Source organism: Onychostoma macrolepis, chromosome 08 (assembly GCF_012432095.1).
Source record: "Onychostoma macrolepis isolate SWU-2019 chromosome 08, ASM1243209v1, whole genome shotgun sequence".
Classification (NCBI taxonomy): Eukaryota; Metazoa; Chordata; class Actinopteri; order Cypriniformes; family Cyprinidae; genus Onychostoma; species Onychostoma macrolepis.
This window is the reverse complement of record NC_081162.1, coordinates 1638717-1665978: the sequence shown is the minus strand read 5'-3', so window position 1 is coordinate 1665978 and position 27262 is coordinate 1638717. Positions and strand designations below refer to the sequence as shown.

The 27262-nt window shown below is 39.9% G+C and overlaps 1 protein-coding gene across 1 annotated transcript in view; it reads right to left on the bottom strand.

The window, feature by feature from the left end:
- Positions 1–27262, bottom strand: part of fgd (faciogenital dysplasia) — a 50159-nt gene that overhangs the window by 5455 nt on the left and 17442 nt on the right. Inside the window, exons 2-8 of the mRNA XM_058785332.1 lie at positions 15687–15839; positions 14930–15044; positions 11462–12047; positions 5310–5390; positions 3922–4058; positions 2498–2654; positions 413–551 (exon numbers count right to left, since the gene is read on the bottom strand). Coding sequence (XP_058641315.1) covers positions 413–551; positions 2498–2654; positions 3922–4058; positions 5310–5390; positions 11462–12047; positions 14930–15044; positions 15687–15839 — 1368 coding nt within the window. The remainder of the gene's footprint in view (positions 1–412; positions 552–2497; positions 2655–3921; positions 4059–5309; positions 5391–11461; positions 12048–14929; positions 15045–15686; positions 15840–27262) is intronic.

The following is a 27262-nucleotide window of genomic DNA, read 5'->3' as shown; positions in this document are numbered from 1 at the left end:
ATTAATAAATTACCACATCACACTCTTATTTATTTTTACATTTTATCGTCCTTTTATTTATTAATTGCAACACTCCCATTATGTATTAAATAATATTTAAATTATTTTCATTTATTTAATCCCTTAATAAATCAATAATAGACTCACACTACTTTGCTGTCCAGGAGAAATATAATTTGTGATATTATTTATATAATAATTTATATTAATAAATCTAAATATAATAAACAATCAGAGCAATAAAAATGGACCTATATTTATATTATTAGTATTAGCTCTTATTATTATCATCAGGATTTTCCACCGTGTTGTGACCAAAAATAAATGAGTGTATCATACGGCATGGAATGGCGTGTATTAATGCACAAGTAGATTAAATGTAAATGTAAGTGAGTGTGTGTTGTGAGCTCACTCTGGGCGTCTCTGCGGTCTGCAGCTCCGGCGGACAGCTTCTTCAGATAGTCCTTCAGTAAGAGCTCATAGCGCGGGATTCTCTGCACCGGCTCCAGCATGTGATGCTGCAGCGTCAGGTTCCCACACACCTCCTGCTTCTGCACACACCCACACCCATACACACATCAGTACATGTACACACACACACACACATATATACACATATACACGTATACACATATACACGTATACACGTACACACCCACACCCACACCCCCACACACACACATCAGTACATGTACACACACACACACACACACACACACACACATCAGTACATGTACACACACATATATACACATATACACGTATACACGTACACACACACATCAGTACATGTACACACACACACACACACACACACACACACACATCAGTACACGTACACACACACACACACACAGTACACGTACACACACACACACACACACACACACACACACACACACATCAGTACATGTACACACACACACACACACCAGTACACACACACACACACACACACACACACACACAGACATCAGTACACGTACACACACACACATATACACGTATACACACACACACACACATCAGTACGTACACACACACACACCAGTACACGTATACACACACACATCAGTACATGTACACACACACACAACACACACACACACACACAGTACACGTATACACACACACACACAGTACACGTACGTATACACACACACACACACACACACACACACACACACGTATACACACACACACACGTACACACACACACACACACACACACACACACACACACACACACACACACACACATCAGTACACGTACACACACACAGTACACGTATACACACACACACACACACACACACACACCAGTACACGTATACACACACACACACACACACACACACACACACATCAGTACACGTATATACACACACACACACATCAGTACACACACACACACACACACACACATCAGTACATACACACACACACACATCAGTACACGTACACACACACACACACACACACACACACACACACACACACACACACACACATCAGTACACGATATACACACACACACACACACACACACACACACACACACACACACACACACAGTACACACACACAGTACACACACACACACATCAGTACACGTATACACACACACACACACACACACACAGTACACACACACACACACATCAGTACACACACACACACACACATCAGTACACGTACACACACACACACATCAGTACACGTATACACACACACACACACACACACACACACACACACACACACACACACACACACACATCAGTACACGTATACACACACACACACACACACACACACGGCCAGCGTTGGGAATAATTACTTTTAAAAGTAATGCATTACAATATTTCCTTACTCCCTAAAAAAAAGTAACTAATTAAGTTACTTAGTTACTTTTAAATGGAAAGTAATGTATTACGTTACTTTTGAGTTGCTTTTTAAATCTGGGCAGTTCAACACTATTCAGCAATAACTAAAATGAAACAAATGTGTCATTTTTGCTTATAGTTTGGTTGAATTGGATCATCGAAGGTCAGCAGCAAAGACATCGGTTAATAAAATGGGATTAAATACAGAATATTTGTCTTATTTAACACATTTAACTATTTCCAGTTTGTATAATATTCTGAGTTTGCATTTGACTGTTTTTGTTCATTTTGAGGAACACTGTTTTTGTGCAGTAAGATGAGTAAATAATGTTCATATTTAGTCTAGAACTACAGTAGGATCATGTTCACACACAACGCTCTGCACTTACTCCTGATTTCTCTCAACATGGCAACACCAGAGCTGTCAGTCAATACATGAGAAACTGGCGTTACTTATTTGAAAAAAGTAACTCCGATATTTCCTTCTAAATTAAAAAGTAATGCATTACTTTACTAGTTACTTAGAAAAAGTAATCTGATTACGTAACTCGCATTACTTGAAATGCGTTCCCCAATGCTGGACATCACACACATCACATGATGTCTCTGACCTGGATGTTCTGGACCACACTCTTGAACTGAGCGGAGCGCTGCGTCCAGGTGCTCACCAGCTCCATGGCACGATCAAAGTTCTTCACATACTCGCCGTACATCTTCAGGAATGGGGCCAGCTTCTGCAGGATGTCCCCTATACGTGGATTACAGCTCCTGTCACACACACACACACACACACACATTCATCAGCCATCTGAAACCTGTCTATATTCACCAGTCACATGATTCTGCTGTCAAACGCTGCACTCTATAACAGAGCGCTTGTCCCAGGAAACTGTGCTGGTGTCATCTCTCATTTCAGTTTTAATGTCTGTTTTACTTACACATGAAATAAAATCTATCTTTGCTCAAACTGTAACTTTTACAAAGGATTGTAAAATTTGATCAAATAAATGCAGCCTTGGTGATCAGAAGAAACTTCTTTAATCAATTCATTCATTAAAATAAAACATTTCATTATTTTTTCATTAAAAAACACCCGTGTTACCTCTGTGTCCAAAATATGGGAAGTTGTCCTTTAATGACTATTTTACATTAATTTTTTTGCCTGAACAATAATCATGTTTTCATAAAATATTACTTCTATTTGTTTCTATGCATATGTTGTTACCAAATGACACTCAAACATTCACACACTCACACGCACGCACACACACACACGCACACACACACACACACTCGCACTCGCACACACACACACACACACACTCGCACGGACGCACACTCACACTCGCACATGCACACACACATGCATGCACACTCGCACACACACGCACTTGCACACACACACACTGCACTCGCACACACACACACAGGCCTCAGAAAGCACACTTATCTCATGCGTATAAATGCCTGTATGTAACTGACTGCATCAGAAAACATGCTTCTCTCAGAACTAACTTTATTTGCAGTGTGTTTGAAACCGCTGTTGTTTGGTGGTTTTAGTGGATATGAGACGTTCACACAGGTGTCCAGGCAGAGGAACCATCATTTACATCCACTATAAACACGATCCACTAACAACTCACAGCCAGACAGCATCAACTACCACATACTGATACTGTGTGTGTGTGTGTCTGTGTGTGTGTGTGTGTGTGTGTGTGTGTGTGTGTGTGTGCGTGTGCGTTTTTGTGAAAAGTCAGGACATAGATGGCAGGTATTACAAGGAGAAGGTGACATCTCAGGACATTGACCCATGTCCCCACTTTTCAAAACGCTTATAAATCACTCAGAATGAGGTTTTTTTGGGGAAAGTTGAAATGCAGTCTCCTGTAAGGGGTAGGTTTAGGTGTAGGGTTGGTGTAGGACAATAGCACATACAGTAAGTACAGTATAACAACCATTACACCTATGGAGAGTCCCCACTTTTCACAAAAACGAACGTGTGTGTGTGCAAGTGTGTGTGTGTGTGTGCGCTCACCACTCCTGTGTGATGCGTGTCTGTAGTTCAGGCAGCAGGAACTGGTGGTGAAAGAGGTAGATGCTGGAGATGTTGGAGAAGATTCCTGTGATGACCTCAGCAGGGATGTTAGCCTCCGTCAGACGAGCACAAAACACCTGGACACACACACACACACACACACACACACACGATACAGGGGTTACTGTCAGCAATCTATAGCTCAGGATAGAGACAATCAGATTACGAAACTTGTTTAAACTTTAGTAACATTTTGGTCTAATTCAAACGCTTCAGAAAAGCTTCGAGGTTTTGGTCACCATTCACTGGCACTATATGGACCTATGGAGCTGAACACTTTCTCAGACTCAAACCCATCTGGGACAGCACTGGAGAACCCTTTGTTCCTTTCATGAGCACTTTTTGCGCCCTCTCGTTTCTTACAAATGCACCTCAGTTTTCGACTGCATTTACTGTAAAATGAAACCAGACGGCTTCAGTATTAATAGCAGGTCTGTGGTAATGTTTGCCTGCTAGAACAATCGTTCACTGAAATGGATTAACACATAATAAATAGGTAAGATTTTGAAATGCTTTCTTCTGAAATAAATAACATAAGTCATTCATGGAAATCAATCACGTTTATGTGATTAATAATAATAATAATAATAATAATAATAAGTGGCATGACTGTACATTTTCCCTTAAATGCTCATATAGTTTAAACTTCTGGGCTCAAAGCTGTTTGTTAGGAATGTTTTTCTTTGCATTTAATGAGCTAATAAATTTCCACTCAAATCAATATTTTGTGTCCAATTACTGACTTATGTAGTGAGTAGCCATGTAATAAGGGGTATAACGTGATACAAACCCGTCCGTTTCACATCAACATCCTGATATTTTGCAATAACAACCGGCTATTGTACTTGTCATTTAGCTGGAAGAAGGATTGTTTACAGGTGATTTCTTCTATATTTTATATAATAATCTAAATAATTAAATAAAAGTAAATAATTGCCTCATTAGGCCTTGTTTAGATGAGAAGGACGTTGGCCTTGCTGCATCAGTCACCGCTTTCATTTACAGCTCAAATGGAGTCAAATGAAAAGCTTGAGCACAAGAAAAAGCGTGTTTAATGATTCTCAAACGCAAGGTTTTACGGAGACACATGACAGTGTGGTCTGAAAGCTTGTTGTGGGTTTACACACGGCCTAGATGACATTCTGCCCCAAGGAATCAAAAATCATTGATTGTAGAGGAAATAAACTAAGAGGAAGTGTCAGAAACAGGAAGCTGTGTGAACACAAAACACCTCATTTCAATGAGAATAACCAGAAACTCTGAACGCAGATGAAAGGGGAACCGGAGGACTAGTGATCTGTGTGTGTGTGTGTGTGTGTGTGTGTTACCTGGTCCAGCAGGTTGAGTCTTTTGACATACGCTTCTTCCGTCTGCAGCAACTCTTTAGCGATGTTCAACAGCTTCTGCGACTGAGAGACAGAGAGAGCAAGACAGGAAGGCACATCGGTTTCATTCAAACTAAAAAAAGACAAAAACCCATGTTTACAAATGCCACACGCCTGGTAACAAACTGCAACTTCCTTCAAATGACAGACGCATCAGTGTTTAACCACTTACACACTTACACCGTGACTAACAGGAGAGGACACGTACAGCAGCGCTGGGCTCGTTAGTCAAAACACTTCAAATATTACTCATTACGAGTTACTCCTTTCAAAAGTAATATTACTACTTTACTTATTATTTAACTTATGCTCTTTTGCTGATTTTGATTGCTCCTATTGTCCTCATGTGTAAGTCACTTTGGATAAAAGCGTCTGCTGAATGACTAAATGTAAATGTATTACTTTCTGGCAAAATGACTCGTCTTTCACGCCCCACATAAGCTGCATATCTTCCCCATAAAATTCCTCTAAAATGTTACTAACAATATATTTCTGCCTCATCATCTGACCGAAGTCAGAAGTGATTACAAACACTCAATAGTGATTAAGCAAGTAAAAGTGTTGCATTAATCTCATTAATTGTCACGTGCAGCTGGAAGCTAATAGCAGCTATAATGTCTCTGTTATATACGATTATATTCCATGATGTATTTTATCAAAACAAATCACATAAGGATGAGAGGAATGTGGAGGACAAGCCGTGTAAATAATGCCTCACTTCATCAGGAGAAAAGATGATCTGGACGCTGATGTGTAACAGTGTTCAGATCAACAAAATGTAACAATGGCAATATTTCCATCCGATGAATGTAAGCTTTTTCATATTCCATATGCCTGCTGCTCTGGTGACTTCATGTCTCTGTGCAAGTTGTGTAAATTATGAAAATAAATCTAGGAATTATTGGATTGTTGGACTTCAAATCAGCATGACTTGTAACTAGCTGTTTTATGGATAGTAACTGTAATATTATTACTGAAATCTTGTTAGTAATTAGTTACACTACTAGTTACTGCAAAAAGTGATATGGTTACTAGTAACTAGTTAGTGCCTAACACTGTCCATGAGTGGGCAAATGTGACAGTATGTCTTTATTAAAATGTTTCTGCTGTGTCAGCGCACACACACACACACACACACACACACACACACAGAGGAAATGGGAGGACACACACCATGCAGATACGCCTGACAACACAACACAACACAACACCGTCTACTGTCTTCATCACTGACACACAGCACGCCTGACGGACGTGAACATCTTTACATCGTCACTAAAGCCTCTAGCAGAACAACACCGCTTCATCAAACACTGCTGATTAACACAGAAATACTTCTCATATTGAGAAAACAAACCAAATACGTGTCTACAGTAATACAGAGACAATGGAAGTCTATGGAGCACATATACCACGCAGAAATGAGAAGCATGTGTTTTTGTTTTATTTGAGCTGTAAACTGATTTAAATCATTGTTTTAATCAAAGGACTGCTGGTGATTCGTTAAAAAGTGCTTTATGAGTAGTTAAAAACATTATAAATGATAATATTTAGCTGAAATGGATGTGTGGTCATCTATATAAATCTACATATGTAAATTCATCTATTTCACATTGACGGATTGATGAAACTGTGATTTACAGACAGTGTGTTTGACATTTTTATGGTATATGGCTGATTCTAATCTGTCCAGGTCATAGTTCACTTCCAAAACAAAGAGAAAAAATGTACTGCGCATGAATAAAATGAAGCCTATTATTATAAGTCGTCATTCTTTTTCTCATACTGTGATTTAAGAACATACACTCTTAAAAATAAAGGTGCTTCACGATGCCATAGAAGAACCTTTTTTGTCTGAATGGTTCCATAAAGAACCTTCAACATCTGAAGAACCTTTCTTTGTGGTGAAAGAAGGTTCTTCAGATGAAAAGCTAAGAAAGAGATGTTCTTTGACTGAATGCTTCTTCTGTGCCATCGCTGTGAAGAACCTTTTAAGCACCTTTATTTTTAAGAGTGTACAGTAAAATAGTGCTGCCTTTAATTCAGGCTTTTATTAAAAACAAAACCCACTGCATTATATAAAAATGTCTACCGAATAATGAGAATTATCAGTGAGAAAACCACCTGAAATGGTCTTTTGATTGTGTGATGAACTGTTCCTGTGATATTCAAGCATATGTTCTGTCAGACCAACTCAGAGTTCAACCGTGCAAAAATGAGGAAAATTAGGTCAATTAGTTTCACATCGTGTTCTTGGCCTCAGTTAATCTAGCTTGTGTTAATGACAGGCAGCCATGATAGATGCGCACACGCACACACAACAGCAGCTCATCCCACATCCTGTGTGACAGCATGCTATTAAAAACACATCACACACACACACCTTTCCTACAGCAGATGTGCTGCTCACACCAGGAAACACAGGAAAGACCAGAGCCGTGTGTGGATCTGAACACAAAGCGTGAGGAATCCAGAGCGGCTGTTTGTGGCGTGTCCTGTGGTATCAGGGCGTGTGTTTGGTGAAAGCGTGTGCTCTTATTATGGGCGACTCCTGCTGCGCGGTTCCTGTCACACCTTACCGGCACAAAAACACTCCCGCGGTGTCTCTCGGCCCTGACTAACCTCTGTCCACCAGCTGACTCGCACCTGTACGCTCTGCAGGTCTGGGCCCGAGCTCACAAAACATCTTCAGGATAAAAGTAGCTCATAACTCACCGATTTAGGAGAAAATCTTACAAATAATGGTGTTTCAGCGCTAAAATTAGCTCCTAAATCTGTGAAAGAGTCACTGAGAACAAATCACAAACTATCCTGAAAGAGCTGTTGCCGGCAATCTGCCTCAGAACACAAACACTTTAAAAACATTTGACTATAATGAGCTTTTAAAAAAGGTATTACCTTTGGTTTTGGAGGTTATTCCAACTAACATTTCTTTTAATTATATCCTTGTTTTTATTAACCAGCTGGGAAAGAACTAACAGCTGTTCTTTTGTCCAGCTTGGTTTCCTCACATCTGCAAAGCGTGCCTTTCTATCAGCCATGATTCTACTCTGTTAATTAAAAGGCTGTTTATTAAATATGAGAAGCACACATGTAAGAGGCTGACTATTAGCTGAACAGATACTTGTTTAATTAGTGACACAAGCCTGCAATTTCAAAATCTTTAATTGAATGTGGCAACATTTTTATTTTTAAACCTTTATTTGAATGCGACATCATAATATTGCGCTCTACAATATTTCTATGAATAAATCTGACAGAGACTATCAGCCAATCACTGTGTGCATAGTTAATAAGCACTCTGACATCATCCATAGCAACGAGGTAAACCCCGCCCTTATTTACCCTGAGCTTAAGACTTCTCTCTGTTCCTTAGGAAAGGTTTGTCTCAGCAGCTTTGTGAACAGGTTTTAAGAGAAAACTCTTAGCTAAAAACTTTTACTGCTATTTAGGAGAACTTGTTTTGTGAATACGGGCCCAGAGCTGAAGCGACTCGTCTGCATGATGTGTGTGTGTGTGTGTGTGGATCCTGAAGCAGCAGTAGTTTGGGAAGCAGAGGAACCTGTGGAGCGAGTGCAGGTGATAAACAGAGCCGCACCTCAGCTGATGAGAAGCCGCACGCTCACAGACATCAATCAACTTCATCAAATCAAGGAAAACTTAAGGAAGGACGCCCACTGGTTTCCATGCAATTCATAACAAATTGACACAGTTACACTTTATTTTAAGGTGTCCTTGTTACAGTGCAATTATACATTTAAGGACTGAGTGATATTAATTAACTACATGTACTTACTATATGGTTAGGGTTAGGATTAGGGTTTGGTTTAGGGTTAGTTGCATGTAATTATGCATAATTTTAGGGATGTAACGATTATCAGTTTGATGATAAATCATGAAAAAATTCCCCATGGTTAGTATTACCATTTCATATTTAAATTTTCATTATAACCGTATTCGATTACTGCGATTACTGCTTTGTCACGGAGGTTACGGGAAACAGCTGTAATTCTGTCATTTTCACCCAAAAACGAATTCTGTCATTAATTACTCGCCCTCATGATGTTAAAAACACGTAAGACCTTCGCTCATCTTCAGAACACAAATGAAGATATTTCTGATGAAATCCGAGCGCTCTCTGACGCTTCATAGACAGCAAGGATCCTCACACGATCAACACACAGAAACATAGCAAAGACATCGTTAAAATAGTCCACGTGACATCAGTGCTTCAACCGTAATATTACAAAGCTACGAGAATACTTCTTCTTCTTCATATATTTAGCATATGAGAGGATCTAGTAAACTGAGACTCGTTTCACAGCACACATCCGCACAACGGTACCCAGAAAACTTCCTAATCTTCAACATAACTAAACATTAAACATTTACGAGGCTTTATCTTTACTGAAACCCACATAAAACAACACTTCATGTCGACATGTGCTCCCCTAATAGAGTTCCCCTAGAGAACCAGAGATCCACGGCCCATGTCAATAAAAACCATTCATGTAGTCCAACGCAAAATGATTTAGTTAACTTACATTTTACAATTTTATGTAATTGAACATAATGAAATGAAACTGTGGCAAAATTGTCAAGAGTTACGCTGCTTCAGCTCATTTAACAAACGACACTACAGCTGGAAACTAAACCAGGATGGAGAGAATAACGTCGGCAAATGAAGATTTGGTTAAAGCCCTAGAATGCACCTACGGTCATGTTCTAAGAACTGATGCATTCTAGTTTTTACTGGAAAAATAAAAATAAAATAGTGTGATGTGTGTAAATGTCAAACGTGCTCATATGAATAGACACATACACGAACTGAATAACCAGCGGTTTCCATCGTCTCTGGTCAATGAGACCAACACACAAACACACACACACACACACACACACACACACACACACACAGAGAGTGGCAAAACAACATGTTCACAGAGTGCAACCCCCACACAACACAAATGCAGCGCCTGCTACTTAAAGTGTTCACTTCCTCCGGTCTGTGACACATAACTGATGCATGAGAGCATGAGACATCTTCATCTGTGCTTCAGAGAAACCTAGCTAGACATCACATCTGCAAGTCCACTTCACAAGTGAAGGCAAACCCAGAATGCATTGCAACAATTTAAGAGGAAAAAATGATCAAAGAAGATGGCTTTTGATTTGAGTTTTTTTTTTACAATTGTTAGGACAGATTTCTCAATACTTGGGTCACTTTTTCAAAACTCTTCACACAGTTCTCATTTCACATCGCAGTTAATTTCACACTGAAAATGCACTAAAACTACCAAAACTCTTCATACAGTCTCAAATCGAGTCATTCTTCATAACGCTAGCAGAGGTTTTCACCCAACACACACACACACACACACACACGTAAAACAAAGGCAACAGCGACAGGAAGCAGCATACAGTGTCTTCTTTCTTTGTAAAATTTCTTTAAATCGAGTGTTCAGAATCCACTGCAGTAAATGTTACACACTCCGTGTTTACATGACATTACTCCTGAGTTTACCCTTTTGTAACGATGGGAATGAAATTACAAGACTAACATCATAATAACTTGTATTATGTTTAGGCTTTCAACAGTTTATTTTAAGTATGTAAAGGCACAAATCGGCCTGTAGGTCCACTGAGTTCTGATGTTTTTTGTGTTTCTGAGAGAGAAATGAATTCATGTGATTTGAAAGATGTCACTGAATGTATTTTGTGTCAAAGCAATGATAAACGATCCACAGTTCAGCCACACAGACGCTGTTGTGCTCACTGAAAGAGTGACCCAAGTACTGAGAAACACTGTGAAGAGCTCTAACCTTCACTTTAACCCAGTAGCTTTACGTGCACATCTCAAATTTACAAAAACGTCGTCTTCCATTTGTGCCGTTACATACTTAAAATAAACTGTTGAAAGCATTTCTACAGCAATGCCATATTGAAATATATTCCAAATGTAAACAATGAAATACTATCAAAACCATTCAGTGTAGCTGAACACCTGCACAGCGGTTAGTCTTGTAATTTCATTCCCATCGTTACAAAAGGGTAAACTCGGGAGTGATGTCATTTACACAGGTCTGCGCTCTCACCTTGATCTCCAGGCTCTCGGGGTCCTCGCCGCTGCCCTCGTCCAGGTCGCTGTCCTCGTCCTGCGTGGAGTCCCGCTTGTCTCCGCCGGGGGTCTCTGTGGCCAGGCCGGCGCTCCGGTCCTCCTCCTCGATGCGGTCCTCGCTGGGGAAGCCCTCTGTCTCCGCTCCGCAGGACGGACTGTCGATGCCGCTGTCCCGGTTGGGGATCTTTCCGCTGGCCTCCGTCCCCTCGTGACCCTGTGACCTTTCCTCCTCGCCGTCTGCGTGCTTGCTGCTCCCCTCGTGACGATCGCTGTCCGAGTCGCTGCGATTACTCTCCAAACCACTGCTGCAGTGTTTCTGACGCTCTTTCTGAAGTTCCTCTGTAATCTCAGAGTCATTGGCAGAGTCCGTCTGGAAGGGGTTTAAACTGGACAATCTCAAAAGCTCAGAGATTTCACATGCTTTAAATGAAAGTGCATCATCTGCCGCTGGTGTCTCGCTGGGCTGAGGACGATCGCTGGCGTCCGGCTCTCCAGAAGCTGGAGGATCCATGTTGGCTCCCCAATGGAGGTCGCTCCTCCGCTGGAGGCCCAGAATCGGAAACCTTACAAGATAAAGGCGCAATAATGGTCCAAAAATGCAAAAGCAGTTTGGCATCTTATCAAATGTGGGAAATAAGTGGCCCTGTTTGCACCTGGAGCCTGGTTTCACAGACAGAGCTTAGTTTAAGTCAGGACTACACTCTTATAAATAAAGGTGCTTAAAAGGTTCACAGCGATGGCATTTTTGGTTCCACAAAGAACCATCTCTTTCTTACCTTTTTATAATCTGAAGTTCTTCAGAAGTTAAAAGCTCTTTATGGAACCATTTAGACAAAAAGGTTCTTCTATGGCATCGTGAAGCACCTTTATTTTTAAGAGTGTAGGCATTAGTTAAATTAGGATATTTAAGCACACTGAAAAAAATGATACTAAATGTTTTTAAGCTAAATGGTTGCAAACGATTTATTTTAGCTACGTTTAAATAAAAAAAAAACTAAATTTGTTTATTTAAATGTAGCTCAAATAAATTGATTGCAACCATTTACCTTAAAAACATTTAGCAAATTCAATGAATCATTTTTTTCAGTGCAGCTTTCATAAAGATGCCTTAGAAATAAACATTACTGGACTGCATCTCGAGACAAAACAATGGTATTTAAGATGTCGGTGAAAGCTATTTTTAGTCGAGATTGTTAAAACATGCATTTTAGTCTGGGACTAGCTTTAAAGCTTGCTTGTGAAACTGGGGAGATGTGTTTTCAGTGACAGTCGAGCAGTTCGCACCTAACCCTAACATGCATGTTAACTCCATCTGGTTTTGTTGAGACGCTTCCCTCCTGTTTCATCACACTCATCATGAGAGACGTGAACGAGCACAACCAGTGAACAAAGCCATTTCGCTGATAGTGAGTGAGTGGGAAAGCAAGCGAATGGAAAGGATACTAATAAAATTTCAATGACAATCAGTGATAATCTGTGTTTTTGGCACAACACAGTGAAGTAGGAATCGATTGTTTTGGTGTGCTGTCTTAAAACACATCCCATAATGCTGATGTATGAGGTCAGTGGGTGGCAAGCGGCGTCTTATGTGGTCGAACGTATTCAAACAGCCACAAAACAGCCACAAATCATCAAGACTACAAAAACAATGCGTCAATGCGTTTTTTAATACCTCTGGAAAAGGTCAAAAGGGGTCAAAAATGGACAAGCTCAAAACGTTTTAGACCCATTTACACCTGTATTTAACATCATCCTTGTGAACAGATCAACGAAAATGTCTTAATACCAACTGCATAAGCTTCAGTTAGTCGTCCATTTTTTTTTTTTTTCAAGATTAGTCATAACCGTTTAGAGTTCAAGTTTAAAACTCGTAGTTAGTTAAACTAGTTCTTAAGACAGTCTTAACAAAGTGGCTGTGTTTATGCAGCTGGACCACGATATAAAGCCAGGATCTTACAGATAAAGAACAATTAACGTCCCATTAGTTAGCGTTACTTAATGCATTAACTAATGTTAACTAACAATGACTCACAAATGTTCTGTTAGTTCATTAAATACCATTAAAAGATACAACTTTTGATTTCAATAATGTATTAGTAAATGTTGAAATTATAAATGCTTTTAGAAGCATTTTTCATTGTTATTTTAAATGTTAACTAACATGGTTAAGTACTGTTAACAAACAGAAACTTACTGTAAAGTGCCACCAAACAAACATACAACTTTTTATTTATTTATTTTACACTTTATTTTAAGGTGTCCTTGTTACAGTGTCATTATGCATTTAAGGACTGAGTAATATTAACTAACTACACGGACTTACTATATGGTTAGGGTTTGGCTTAGGGTTAGCTGCATGCAATTATGCATAATTTATTGTTATTATAACAGTAAGTACATGTAACAAGGACACCTTAAAATAAAATGCTACCACTTTTTCCATATATCTATTTTTTTTAGCTCAGGTCCATTAAATAACATTAAAAGATACAAGTTTTGATTTCAATAGTGTATTAGTAAATGTTAAAATTAACACTAATTCACGCTTTTAGAAGTATTTTTCATTGTTAATGTTAACTAACGAATAGAATCTTACTGTAAAGTGCCACCAAACAAACATAAAACATTTTTAATTCAAATGCTCAGTAGTCTGACAGTGCTGCTACACGCTCGAGTCTGAAGCCTCTATGATATTCTGGCCTTCTTCAGTTTTAAAAGAGTTCTAAGGGAGCTATAAAAATGATTATATGAATGTACTTAATACATAATACATCTTCGCTCCCTGTAATATCTAATAAAGTAGTGTTCTTTTAGGTAAACAGCTGTAATTCTGCTGCTCCATCAGCGCCACCTGCTGTCAGAGACTCACATTCAGTCTGTGTGCGGCTTCTGTCTGGACTAAACACTGACCGGATCTGCGTGCCCTGCTGTAAACTTTGACCGGCTGATGAAAAACAAGCTTATGTGGATTCTACACATTTAAACAATTCAGATAAGCTATCTAGAATTATTTATGGAGCAGATAAAACACATATAACCATTTATTAATCAATTATCATTTCGACTTAACCCTTTTCAGTTAAAGGCTGAAATGTGAGGTTTACCATTTTATGAAACCTTTTATTTGAACATTTCCTGCATGTTATTAGATAAACTGTTCTCATTTAAAATCCGGACATCGTTGGTAATTTTATTGTTTTAGTGTTTATACAAACAAAAAGTCATTTTATTTGTTGTTTGTTGATTTTAAATATAAAACTTGGTGAAACGATCTGTGTGTCAGTACTTTTTGAACATTTCCAGCACATTTTAACAATACCGTGATAATACTGACAGCCCTGATCATTTTGGTCACTATAATCGTGATAAGAAATTTTCATACCGCTACATCTCTAATCCGAGTCTCAGCTCACACAGTGTGTACGGAGCAAGGTTCAGATCTTACCTGGAGCTGTGGACGGGCCCTGAAGACGGGACTCTGGCTCTCGGTGGGGGACTGGGCAGGGGCCGGCGGGGCGCTGGAGGGACGAGACCGAGCAGGCGCACAGGCTTAGGGGGCACTGACAGACACACAGAGAGAGAGAGAGAGAGAAGACGCTCAGATCAGCTCCATCTCCATCACAACAGACCCGTTCCTCATCCTACGCTCGCACCCCAGAGACTCTCCCTCCATACTCATCCTCCCGATCCACCCGCGCATGCAAAGAAAACCAGCTAAGAGTACAAGAAAGATGGGGAGCTGTCCGAGAAACTGACGGCTTCCTGAACCGAGAACAGGAAGTTGAGATGAGCGTGCGAAAAGTGCTGTGGTTATACGGAGAGATACACACACACACACACACAACAGAGTCGAGAAGATGAAGTGTGTACGTGCATGAGCGGATAAACCGGGTCAAATCAGTATGAATTTGTAAAGTGTATATTGAATGAGTTGCATTAGGACTGAATGAAATATAACTTCAATGATGCAATTTAGAAGCTGAATTCAGGAAGTAGATAGTCTGAGCTGTGCGCACTTCCTTCCTCTGTCTGTTTTGCACCATATGCAAACCACAAAATATCCATGCAAGTTCACATCATCACAAACACACATGCATGCTGGAAACCCCAAAACAGGAGCATTAGCACAATAAACAAACAAAAAAAATCATTGTATTTTCAGAAGAGTGTTGGTTCGAATGACAGTAAGAAGTGTTTAATACCGTGGGGTTTCTGTGCTCTGGGCGTGGCTGAGGGAGTGGGGCGTGGCCTCTGCGTGGGCTGGGCGGGGCATGGCCTGGGAGGAGGCGGGGTTTTCTTCTTCTGAGCCTGCTCTGCAGATCCACAGGAGCACTGCAGCACTGCTGGAGACAAATCTGCTGAAAACACAAAAAACAGTGAAGGCATATGTGATGACCAGCATGAGATTATCATATCGGCAGATGAAATCTACCAGCAGCCTAGTTTCTATCATCAGTTATATTGCATATTACCCAAATTCTTATCAGCTTGTTTTATTACTACTACTTTTCTAAACTTATGCACTTCTATTGTGCATTTTTAGTAAACAATAGCTATCTGGTAACCTTGTGTAAATCATGAGGAAGTTACCAGCTTTAATGCTCATCAGGAGTTAGATTATGTCATTAATTGTGTTTTGAAAGTCATGTAGCTGTACTTTCAAAATGGTGTGTATTTTAACATTTTTCCATTTTTACTGTAAGTTTGGGATCGTTTGTACAAAATGAGGAACAAGGAACAAGAATTATTTTCTGCAGTTAACTAACAGCACGTCATAGCCCGAGGAGACTGTAATGAACCCAGAACACTTTTTAATAATAATAAAATTTAAAAAAAAAATTAAATTAAATAAAAAATAAATAAATAAATAAATAAATAAAAATCACAAAAAGTAAAAGCATATGTGAGACATTTCACGCTGTCTAATTACCATTCTGCTTCTTTACACACTTCATCTGTATTATTTCATCTGTGTAATTCTATATTACGCATTATTTCTAGTCCAGGAACTCCTCGACTCGACCTTCATCAGGACCAGAGAGACAGCAGCCATCGACCGAACGATCAATACAGACACAATTACATCCCAAACCCTAGCGACCGCTCCTCACCGCAGCTGAAGCGCTCGGACCGCTTCAACAGACAAAACAAACATCTCACAGGACAAAACCTCAATCTGAACAACACTTCATCGTACAATCCGTGTGAGCACCTCAGCACATATACCCACTTCACACAGACAGAAAACCATGTCATATCAGCGCTTCTCCTGAACTACGAGATGAAGTGGAGACCAAACTGAGATCTCAACGGTGTCTGAACACACACTCAAACAGAGAAGTTTACGTTTCTAAAGTCTTGAGAGCAACATGTTAAAACCACAGAAAGAGAGAATATTCACTGAAACATGAGACTTACTTTACGCTCTGGTGCAGATCATATGCTTCTCTCCTCAGACCTGACTCAGTCTGTCTGTGTGTGTGTGTGTGTCTTCAGCCTCCTCCCTGTTACCTCATGAATATGTAAAGCACACACACCTGTGACAGGTGAGAAAATCTGAGCTGGCACTGACTGCACCTGCTGTTGTTAGCAGCGCTGAGCTCCAGCTGCCAAACCCGCTTTACACGCAACTGTCTGTGTGTGCGCGCGCGCGCGTGTGTCTGTGTGTGTGTGTGCGTGTGTGTGCGCTCAGCTATAGTCTACAGACACAAATGAGTTCAATCTGACTAAACCTGCCTTTCACAAACAATCTGGAGCTTCCTTAAGTAATAACACTGTTTCAAAGCAGATCTGACCCTATTCACTTTCTACACACTCATGTTATTGTGCATGATTTTACAAATACAAAAAGAAGGATTCAATATCTTTCAAATAAATTAAAAACAAACCCTGGTTTCAGCTGACGACATCAATCTCTTATTGTTCCACCATCTGTCATAGAGACTCTTTCACCAATCTGCTCCTCATGGATAAAAGTCCCACACGGCGTTTCTTATTTCATACTGAATATCCGGTTTTACTGGGAATCATATGTATCTTAAATGATTGTGAATGCAGTTATGTTTTGACTTGGGAGAAAGTCTTTTGTTGTTGACGTCAAATGGGAGAAGTTTCGTGGAGCACTGAGAGACACTCCTAAATCTAATCAATCACTGCACTCACTGACACTTTGTGTTCTTCAACACACACACACACACACACACACACACACTGACACACACACTGACACACACACTGACACACACACAACACACTGACACACACACAACACACTGACACACACACACACACGATGAAGGTCAGGACAGTGCATCTCTGGGTCAGACAGAGGGGCTCTTGGGAGAAAGTCTTGGATTTCTCATGAAGCTGAGCTGAATAGATACTGTCAGGTGTTTGTGTGTGTGTGTGTGTGTGTGTGTGTGTGTGTGTGTGTGAGTGTGTGAGTGTGTGAGTGTGTGAGTGTGAGTGTGTGAGTGAGTGTGAGTGTGTGAGTGTGAGTGTGTGAGTGTGAGTGTGTGTGAGTGTGTGTGTGTGTGTGTGTCAGTGTGTCAGTGTGTGTGTCAGTGTGTGTGTGTGTGTGTGTGTGAGTGTGTGAGTGTGTGAGTGTGTGAGTGTGTGAGTGTGTGAGTGTGTGAGTGAGTGTGTGAGTGTGAGTGTGTGTGTGAGTGTGAGTGTGTGTGTGTGTGTGTGTGTGTGTGTGTGAGTGTGTGTGAGTGTGTGTGTGTGTGTGTGTGTGTGTGTGTGTGAGTGTGTGTGTGAGTGTGTGAGTGTGAATGTGTGTGAGTGTGTGTAAAATAAAATAAAAAAGGCCTGACAGTGGTCATTTGACAAGTTGATTTGATAGTCAGTAACAAGACTTGTGACCGTTAACGACTGTTCTCTAATACACACACGTTTGGTTTGTGTTTTATCAGTTTACGCTCTCCATAGGCGTAATGGTTTTTCTACTGTACAAACTGTATTTTCTATCCTCTTACCCTAACCTTACACCTAAACCCCTAACACAAAACATTAAAGAAAAAAATATAACTTAATCTAGTATGATTTAGAAATCATTTTCCTCACGGGGACCAAAAAAACCCAATTAGAGCAAACATTTCAGGTTTTACAATCATTGTAGAGATATTTAGTCACGCAGCTTAGGGTTTACCTGGACGACAAACAAACACGCACGCACACACACGCACACACACACACCTGTTGTTGCTGTCAACTAAATGCTTTTATTTTTTTTATTTTTATTTTTTTTTCACAGAAACATCTGTGGATTCTGAAGACATTGTTTATTAAATAATAAGTGTTTATTATATAATAAGTGTGAATGGGTGCCGTCAGAATGAGAGTCCAAACAGCTGATAAAAACATCACAATAACCCACAGCACTGCAGTCCATCAGTTAACATCTGGAGAAGACACAAGCTGTGGCCTGAGGGTGAGGACATAATGTGAGCAAGTGATGCAATGCTACATTTCTCCAAATCTGATGAAGAAACAAACTCATCCTAATCTGATGGTCTGAGGATGAGCACATTTTCAGCATATTTTTTTATTTTTATTTTTTATTTTGGGGTGAATTATTCCTTGAATGATCTAAGTGCTGTAATACATGAGTAAGTCATGACAGCCCGTAACGCTCAGCTTCACAGCAGCAGAATCAGCCCCACACACACCGCAGGATGAGGATGGTCAGAGAGGAAGAGGAAAGGCAGGAACACTATTAACTCTCCAGAGACGAGCGACTGTAAGCCGCCATGCACAATACGCCACTCGATAATGAGCAGCTCCTAACCTCCATAATGCCCAGCAACATCCAACAGCACTGAAGCCTGTGTGTGTGTGTGTGTGTGTGTGTGTGTGTGCGACGGGTACAGAGGGAAATGGGTCAGCAGTGAGATGAAGAGAGATATAGCACCAGTGCCGCCCATCTGTGCGCCTGCTGCCTTATAACCTCCATCGGTGTGTGTGTGTGTGTGTGTGTGTGTGTGTGTGTTGGTATGTCCTGACTACACCTCTTTGAGAAGCAGGAGTGATTCAGTACACAACGCCCCAGGATACACACACAGGTCACTATTACTGCACTACCCCTGGCTTCTCCCAAATGTCACGTGTGAAATCAGTCCACATGATTTCAGTCAAAAGACCACGGCTGTGTTTCCCAAAAGCATCATAAGTAGATCATAGGTCTACTGCTGCAATCAACATATCTCATGATGCTTTTGAGAAACACAGCCCAGTGCTTTTTCTCATCAGATAATAAAAAAACACAGATTTAGCCTGTGAACGTGTGTGTGTGTGCGCGCGCGCATATATATATATATATATATTATTTTTTTTTTCATGATCTGTGAAATACACAAACATTAAAATGAACAATGTGGGGAGATAAAGAGTTTATATATATTGGCATGATCACAGTGAGGTGTATTTGTACGGACTGAGTTTTAGTTTTATATATAACCCTAAAAATACAGTTCACTCCGAATTCTTCAGTGAGTAGGTCTAATTCTGGGTTTGTGTGGAGCGATTGCAAACAACAACATAAATCTAAAGTGACTTAATACAGGTTCCTTGTTTCAGTTATTCTAAAATAGTGTGTCTTAATTAAATGTACTAATAAGCACCGCCTCTGACATTACTTTGTATAATAACGCCTTACATTAATTCATCTATTTAATTCTAACCTTAAATTAATTGACAGATTTTTCATGGTCCACACAAATACGTTTGTCACTCACAGGACCATTCAGAAAACCTTTTATAGTGTACAAATGAAAATGTCCAGATCCTAGAAAACACACTTTTACTTACACATTCATTTAAACGTTCCAGTAAAATCTTCACATTCATGTCCAATTATTATAACTAGCACGGGTAGAGGTAGATATAATAATGCATAGTTAAAGAGTCAGTGTGACACAGCCACATCACTGTCAACACGCTAAGAAAACCTCTTTAAGCGGGTCATTTCCTACACTTTCAAGTAGGCAAAAGTGTCTCAAAGTGAGGAATCGCCCTCGTTCATCTATGGTCAAACACTCATGCGTGTGTGTAAATGTCAGAGAGAGTGTGTGTTCACACCGAGCCAGGACCAACATGACTGTTACTATGACAACAGATCAGCAGCGGGATCCGTGACGACCGGCGTGAAAACACTTTCTTCTCAAGAAGGATATTTCAATGTGAGCTCGAGAGCTAAATCACTCACAACATTTAAGAGATTTCCAAATCAAACTGTGGCCTAATGTTACTAAGCAGCAAGGTTCAGGATGTCATGCTATATCGTGAATATAGTCACAGATAAAAAGTGCTGCTACAAATTTTACAAAATTATTATTATTTCACTAATAATTTGAAAACAACAGACTTCTCTTTGAGTGGCAGAGCTGCTGAACAAGTGCTTCATTTCACATGTTACAGTGTGACAGAATTAAACACCACAAGATCTCACCACATTTCTACATTTTCTGTAGAAGACAGAGCGGCGTTTGCCTGTGCAAACACAAGGGCATTGTGGGAGGCTGCCGGAGCAGGGCTGTGTGGTCTTTTGAGGTCACTAGAGTTGTGTGTGGTTGTTAGGGAGTTGCTAGGGAATCCTGGGTGTTTGCTGAAAGGAATGGTTCACCCAGAAATTAAAAATGCACCCATACACAACCATCATTAAGGTGTTTTAACCTCACACTTCTGGTGTAATAATCCATAATAACTCTGCCTCCAGTGAAAAAGTGCATCTGCTGTTGTCTCTCTATGCGTTTCAGCTTTTGTCTTCTCCAGATGTTAACTGATGGACTGGAGTGGTGTGTATTATTGTGATGTTTTTATCAGACTCTCATTCTGACGGCACCCATTCACTGCAGAGCATCCATTGCTGAGACACTGATGCAGAGACACATTTCTACAAACCTGATGAAGAAACACACTCATCCTGATCTTGGACATTTCTATTTCTTTAAGTCAGAAGATCCGCAAGTCTCTCTGATATTCTGGGCCAGTATAAGAAACCCCTTCAATTACACACAGGTTTCCTGCAGTTTGCATTTGCTCTGGGTCTTCCTTCAAAACTGTTTAGCACCATAATTAAAAACAAAAATATGAGCCTGGTCAGACGTTTAGCACACCTCTACTTGGCAAACTGCACAGTTTGAGGTATTATTAGCTCATATCAAGTCTGAAGCATGAACAGGACGAGTTGTTAATAGGGCAACAGGATTGTTCCAATCACAAGTGTAAGCAATAGTAATACCAGTGCATAATTTACATTACTAAAAATATGGAATCAAGCATTATTACATTACAACTGAAGACAATATAAGCATTGCATAATTTAAAAAAAATTAAATAAAGATGCCAAAACTTACTTAAACAGCTGAGAAGAGTAAAAATCCTCCCGTATGAAGCAGCATAACCTCAGGTCTCTCAATAAAACATAAAAGCTGAGCATGTATATTTCAACAGGCTCCAGTGCTCACACTCCACATTCGACAGAGCGACACACAGCAGATATCACAGCTCAATACCGTCCGCTGGCCATCACGACAGAAACACATCAGCAGCGCAGAAACGTTACAGAGACCGCAGAAAATAAGCAGCACTCACCAGCTGAGCTCTCCACGCTCACACACTCACACACACACACACACACACACACTCTGAGTCCATGCGCACAATAGCACTGAGACCGGCACCCATCCGCGGACACTAGCGCTCCCCTCCTCCTCCTCCAGCACCGCTCCTCCCCCTCTATCTGCCCCAGAATCCCCTCCATCTGAACAATACACCCCCCCACCCCACACCAACCCATAATAATGCCGCCGAGACGTCTCCATGGCAACTAATGACAGCGGGAGGGAGGAAGAGAGAATGGAAAAATCAGTCAGGAAGGACGAGTGAAGCGGACAGAGACAGCTCAATAACCGGCTATTTGGGGGTTGTCAGCGTTCAGTGATAAATGTGTGGCTGGTTTCTCCGGATCTTTGATCGACAGGCTTCAAATGTTGAATAAAAACTGCATGTAGTAGATGAGGTGAAGCAGATTCTTCAACAAGTGCCTAGACATTCAAGTCTCTTCTGATCACCAAAGCTGCATTTATTTGATCAAAAATACAGTAAATAAATTGTTACAATTTAAAATGTAATTTATTTCTGTGATGCGCAGCTGTATTTTCAGCATCATTACTCCAGTCTTCAGTGTCACATGATCTTCAGAAATCATTCTAATATACTGATTTGCTGCTCGAGAAACATTTCTGAATATTATCAATGTTGAAAACAGTTGTGCTGCACAATATTTTTGTGGATACGTTTTATGTTTCAGGATTCACAGATGAATAGAAAGTTCAAAAGAACAGCATTTATTTTAAATAGAAATGTTTCGAAACATTATAAATGTCTTTACTGGCACTTTTGACCAATTTAATGTGTTCTTACTGTATAAAAAGCATTCATTTCTTTCAGGAAAAAATGTAATTTGCAATAAAATGCTTAAAAACATCCCAGGATGCTCCTCATGAAACTGGATGAGAGAAAGTTCAGAGTGAGCAGAGCTGAAATCATATAAGAGTTTGCTTTTGTTTTACTATGTTTTGAAGTCAGAAGCAATTCCCATACTATTATTTTTCAAAAATGTCAAAAAACAACAACACAGCTGCTATAATTAAACGCATCAGCATTACAGACCTCTGGATAGGTCTATAGGTCATTGTTAATGTAATGAGCTCTTCTTCACACTTCTTTTTATTTTCCCTTTACACACTCTCCTTTCTGTCCTCTCTTTTCCTCCTCTATCATGTGTTTCCATTACATTCCAGGTGTCTCTCAACAACGCTCTAACATCACACACACAGCAACGCAGTCTTGCTAACCTGCATCATATCTGTACATCTTCTAATGCACCTCTTTCTTCTCTGTGGGTCTCTGGAATTGTCAGTCAGCTGTCAACAAAGCAGACTTTATTTCTGCTTTTTCTTTACAATCCACGCTCAGCATCTTGGGCTTGACTGAGACCTGGATTGGTCCAGAAGACTCAGCAACCCCAGCTGCTCTCTCTAACAATTTCTCTTTCTCTCACACCACGCATCAGGTTGGCCGGGGTGGAGGCACTGGTCTGCTCATTTCAAACAATCAGAAATACTCAACCCGCTCTCCCCTATGCAAATACAACTCATTTGAATCTCATGCGATTACTGTAGCAGCTCCTATAAAACTCCAGGTTGTGTTATTTTTCCGCCCTCCTGGTCAACTGGGCACCTCCTAAAGGAGCTGGATGGGCTGCAGTCCTCATTCCCGGAGGAATGTCTTTGGTGACATCAACATCCATCTGGACAAGCCTTATGCTGCAGACTTCCATTCACTCCATGCTTCATTTGATTTTGAACGCCTCTGATATTCTGACCATTTCTTCATAACATTTAATCTACATCTTTCTACCTGAGTGCCTCCAACCCCTCTGCCGGTTACTTTTAGACGAAACCGTCGCTCCCTTTCACCCTCCCATCTTTCCTCTGAAGTGTCCTCCTCTCTTCCCTCATCTACCCATTTCTCATCTCTGGATGTTAATGAAGCTACTGACACTATATGCTATACTTTAACTTTAATTAATTAAGAAAATCTCTCACTGCTCTTGACTAAATCACTTTTGTAACTTTAATAATAATACATTTTAAAAAATAAATGTTTTATATACATATACAGGTGCTGGTCATATAATTATAATATCATCAAAAAGTTGATTTATTTGATTAATTCCATTCTGGCATATCGCATCTTCCTCTTCACAATACCCCATAGATTTTCTATGGGGTTAAGGTCAGGCGAGTTTGCTGGCCAATTAAGAACAGGGATACCATGGACCTTAAACCAGATACTGGTTGCTTTGGCACTGTGGGCAGGTGCCAAGTCCTGCTGGAAAATGAAATCAGCATCTCCATAAAGTTGGTCAGCAGAAGGAAGCATGAAGTGCTCTAAAACTTTCTGGTATACGGCTGTGTTGACCTTGGACCTCAGAAAACACAGTGGACCAACACCAGCAGATGACATGGCACCCCAAACCATCACTGACTGTGGAAACTTTACACTGGACCTCAAGCAACGTGGATTGTGTGCCTCTCCACTCTTCCTCCAGACTCTGGGACCCTGATTTCCAAATGAAATGCAAAATTTACTTTCATCAGAGAACATAACATTGGACCACTGAACAACAGTCCAGTCTTTTTTGTCTTTAGCCCAGGCGAGATGCTTCTGACGCTGTCTGTTGTTCAAGAGTGGCTTGACACAAGGAATGCGAGAGCTGAAACCCATGTCTTGCATACGTCTGTGCGTAGTGGTTCTTGAAGCACTGACTCCAGCTGCAGTCCACTCTTTGTGAATCTCCCCCACATTTTTGAATGGGTTTTGTTTCACAATCCTCTCCAGGGTGCGGTACACTTTTTTCTACCACATCTTTTCCTTCCCTTCGCCTCTCTATTAATGTGCTTGGACACAGAGCTCTGTGAACAGCCAGCCTCTTTTGCAATGACCTTTTGTGTCTTGCCCTCCTTGTGCAACGTGTCAATGGTCGTCTTTTGGACAACTGTCAAGTCAGCAGTCTTCCCCATGATTGTGTAGCCTACAGAACTAGACTGAGAGACCATTTAAAGGCCTTTGCAGGTGTTTTGAGTTAATTAGCTGATTAGAGTGTGGCACCAGGTGTCTTCAATATTGAACCTTTTCACAATATTCTAATTTTCGGAGATACTGAATTTGGGATTTTCCTTAGTTGTCAGTTATAATCATCAAAATTAAAAGAAATAAACATTTGAAATATATCAGTCTGTGTGTAATGAATGAATATAATATACAAGTTTCACTTTTTGAATGGAATTAATCAAATAAATCAACTTTTTGATGATATTCTAATTATATGACCAGCACCTGGACATATACAGTGGGGCAAAAAAGTATTTAGTCAGCCACCAATTGTGCAAGTTCTCCCACTTAAAAAGATGAGAGAGGCCTGTAATTTTCATCATAGGTATACCTCAACTATGAGAGACAAAATGAGAAAAAAAAAATCCAGAAAATCACATTGTAGGATTTTTAAAGAATTAATTGGTAAATTCCTCGGTAAAATAAGTATTTGGTCACCTACAAATAAGCAAGATTTCTGGCTCTCACAGACCTGTAACTTCTTCTTTAAGAGGCTCCTCTGTCCTCCACTCGTTACCTGTATTAATGGCATCTGTTTGAACTCGTTATCAGTATAAAAGACACCTGTCCACAACCTCAAACAGTCCAACTCCAAACTCCACCATGGCCAAGACCAAGACCATGGCCTCTCTGATCTTTTTAAGTGGGAGAACTTGCACAATTGATGGCTGACTAAATACTTTTTTGCCCCACTGTGTGTACGTATATATATACACACACACACACACACACACAGTTGTGCTCAAAATTATTCATACCCTTGGTAAATATGATCAAAGGTGTCTGTGAAAATAAATCTGTATCATTAATCCATTTGATCTTTTATTTAATTTTTTTTTACAAAAATCATTGGATAATAAGAATTTAAAATGGGAGAGAAATCTCATTCTGAAATAAATGTTTTTCTCTAATACACTTTGGCCACAATTAACAGCACCTTTCTATTCAATACTTTTTGAAACCTCCATCAGTTTAACAGCTCTAAATGTTCTCCTATAATGCCTGATGAGGTTAGAGACACCTGACAAGAGATCAGAGACCATTCCTTCATCCAGAATCACTCCAGACCCTTTAGATTCACAGCTTCTTCTCTTCAGGTCACTCATGTTCTACAGGGTTCAGGTCAGAGGACTGGAATGGCCAGCAGAAGCTTGGTTTTGTGCTCAGTGACCCATTTTTGTGTTGTTTCTGAGGTTTGTGTTTGGATTATTGTACGGTTGCAAGATCCAAACATGGCCCATTATAAGATTTCTAACAGAGTCAGTCACTTATTGATTTTTTATCTGTTGGTATTTGATAGAATCCATGATGCCATGCATCTAAACAAGATGTCCAGGACCTCCAGCAGAAATATAGGCCCACAACATCAAAAATACAGCAGTATATTTCATTGTACACATGGGGTACTTTTTATCCCTGTGTTCACCAAACCCATCTTGAGTGTTTGCTGCTAAAAAGCTCATTTTTTAGTTTCATCTGACCATAGAAGCCAGTCCCATTTGAAGTTCCAGTCGTGTCTGATAACTGAATATGCTGGAGTTTGTTTTTGGATGAGCGAGGAGAATTTTTCTTGAAACCCTCCCAAACAACATGTGATGATGTAGCTGCTGTTTGATGAAGTGTTTTTATTTTTATTTTTTGAGGCTTTCTGACCCCGAGACTCAACTAATCTCTGCAATTCGCCAGATGTGATCCTTGGAGAGTCTTTGGTCACTCAAACTCTCCTCTTCCTCAAGATTTCTTTCCTGATGTGATTTTCCCCAAATTTTTGCTTTTTTTTTTTTTTACTTCAATTAAAAGGTTAGATTTTTTTTGAAAGATGAATGAAAGATCAAATGGATAAACAATGCAGTCTTACTTTCACAGCCTTCTTTGACCATATTTACCAAGGGTATGAATAATTTTGATCACAACTGTATATAATATAAAATAAAATAAAATAAAATAAAATATAATATAATATAATATAATATAATATAATATAATATAATATAATATAATATATACACACACTGGTGCATCTCAAAAAATTTGAATATCATGAAAAAGTTATTTTTTTCCTGTAACATTTCAAAAAGTGAAACTTTCATATATTCTA